Source organism: Alligator sinensis, unplaced genomic scaffold (genome assembly GCF_000455745.1).
Source record: "Alligator sinensis unplaced genomic scaffold, ASM45574v1 scaffold506_1, whole genome shotgun sequence".
In the NCBI taxonomy this organism is placed as follows: Eukaryota; Metazoa; Chordata; order Crocodylia; family Alligatoridae; genus Alligator; species Alligator sinensis.
In genome coordinates this window covers 774,823-776,931 of record NW_005842215.1, presented here as the reverse complement: position 1 = coordinate 776,931, position 2,109 = coordinate 774,823, and the positions used below count along the sequence as shown (strand labels likewise).

Genomic DNA, 2,109 nt, shown 5'->3' with positions numbered 1-2,109 from the left:
TCCTGCTTCAGTTTCTGACAAATGCCAGCATTTAACATTTCTAACTTATTACAATTTTATATCTATAGAGTGAGATGCATCTATCTGGAATACTATTGTTTTTAAGGAGCAAAGAGGATGCTTTACAAAAAGCAGCACATCATCTACATAGAGAGCTATCTTATCTTCCACTGGTCCTTCCTTTATCTGAGAATCCTGCATTATTGTAGTAGCTGGTTCCATGGCTAGAGTGAACAACGGTGGTGATGGTGGGCACCCTTGCCTAGTTCTACTTGTCAATTTAAATGTTTACCCAGTCCAAGTTCTTTCATTTGGATCCCTAAATGATCCTTATTGTTTTACCTATTACGTCTTTCCCAAAATGTGGCCATTCATCCTACCAGTCAAATAAAGAAGGTTATTTAACCCTTCCCTGTCTGAGTATCGAATTCCTTTCTGGAAGGTTTCTGACTCCCACATCAAGGCATGACACCACGTAATAATTTATGGTGTTCCCTCTTCATTTTTTTCTTTTAATCTTTTTCTTTAATCTTTTTTCTTTTAATCATTGTATAATTCAATCTTGCTCAAGTTCTCTTTAATACCCCTGCTTTTGTGATTTTTCCCAGTCTTTTTTTTTCCCCCTTGTACTTTTGGCATCTTCCTCTTCCGTGGTTTAACAGTTTGCCATTCGCTAGTACGGTGCTACTTGTCACTGTCTGCATTACGTAAGCTAAGTTTCCAGGGTGCTTTTCATTAAGCTCACTTTCTCAACGATTGTAAGGCCTTCCTTTTTCTTCTTTATAATATACTGCTGTGCTTGATGTGGGAAGAAGTTTAAAAAGAAAAATCCATATTATATTTGTTGTTCTGAGAGGTGCTGTAATCTCACGTAGTTCTGTCACTTTCCTTAACACAGCCTGACAGGTCTTGAACCACTTGTACTTTAGGTTATGGACATGAGTTCAACTGCAGTGCTAAGAATTTCAGGGGAATTTTCCATGCCATGGAAATGTGGTGAGAAATTGGGCGTACAGGCCTTCCAGCTCCCTGGTTGAGGAGTTGCAAACTGGCTTCAGAGCCACGCGCTCTAGCCAGGGGGTGATAGTGAGCTGCTCCTTGCATCTCTCCCACCCCCAGGACAACCCAATCACTGACAGCCTTTCCTCTCTCTTGCTGGGGAAGTGGGGAAAGCTGTAAATGATCAGCTGAGAGCTGATGAAATGCAGCAGCTGCCAGAGACAGCTCTCCTCCTGTGCTACCCCCCACACCCACACACCTGCAGGGGTGGTAGGGACCAAGAAAACTAACTGTTCTCCTTATCCCTGCCATCCCAATAGTGTTACTGTTACAGCCCCAGCTCTTGCAGTGGTGGTGATGATTGCAGTTTGAGCTAACACTTTGTGGTAGAATCACTATGGCTTTTCTGCCAAAAATTGCTTGAATGCCTGTATGCTCACTTTTTTGTGCCAGGAAATGGTTGTGTTTCCTGAAACTAAGGCAATGCCTATCCACAACCTTATATCCTCCCAGAGTTTCTGGGTTTGTTTGAGCTGGCAGGGGAGAAGAGAACATGGAGAACTCTGTGTGCTCTATAAGGACTGTCGCCTTTCTTTGTAAGGAAGGAGTGAAGAACCTGTTTTATATATTTTCCCTTCTCCACAGCTTTTAAAGGAGCCCTCTTTTTTCATGTTATTTTTGTCTCTTGATTCTTTCTCCTGAGTTGTCTCTACAAGCCATTTTTTTCTTTTCTTTTTTTAAATCACGATTTTATTTTGCCGATTTACCGCTGAATGCTAGTTTTCCTCTACCTTTATCTCCCCAAATTCATTTTATTTCTGCTTTAACCTCATCAAATATGGCCTTCATAGATGATCTTAAAGATATGATCTCTGACAGTAACTCAGCAAGGAGCTGTTTGGTCAGAGGGACAGTTTTTTTTTGTCTTTCTCCTTCTCGATCTGATTTGTTTCCCCTACAGCAGACATCTTTGATACTGCAGCCCCTGAGAGCTGTTGAGTGAGGATCTTCCAGGGAGTTTCTTCTGGGGAAGTAGCTTTTCAAATTGATCCCTTTGTGGGGTACACATCTATGGACAAGGGAAGCACTTCTTGGAAGTTAAGCGGTTCA

At 41.7% G+C, this 2,109-nt stretch overlaps 1 protein-coding gene across 1 annotated transcript in view; it reads left to right on the top strand.

The window, feature by feature from the left end:
• Positions 1-1,837: 1,837 nt before the first annotated feature.
• The window catches only part of MYRFL (myelin regulatory factor like), a 71,858-nt gene continuing 71,586 nt past the window's right edge, over positions 1,838-2,109 (top strand). Inside the window, exon 1 of the mRNA XM_025208013.1 lies at positions 1,838-1,877. Coding sequence (XP_025063798.1) covers positions 1,838-1,877 — 40 coding nt within the window. The remainder of the gene's footprint in view (positions 1,878-2,109) is intronic.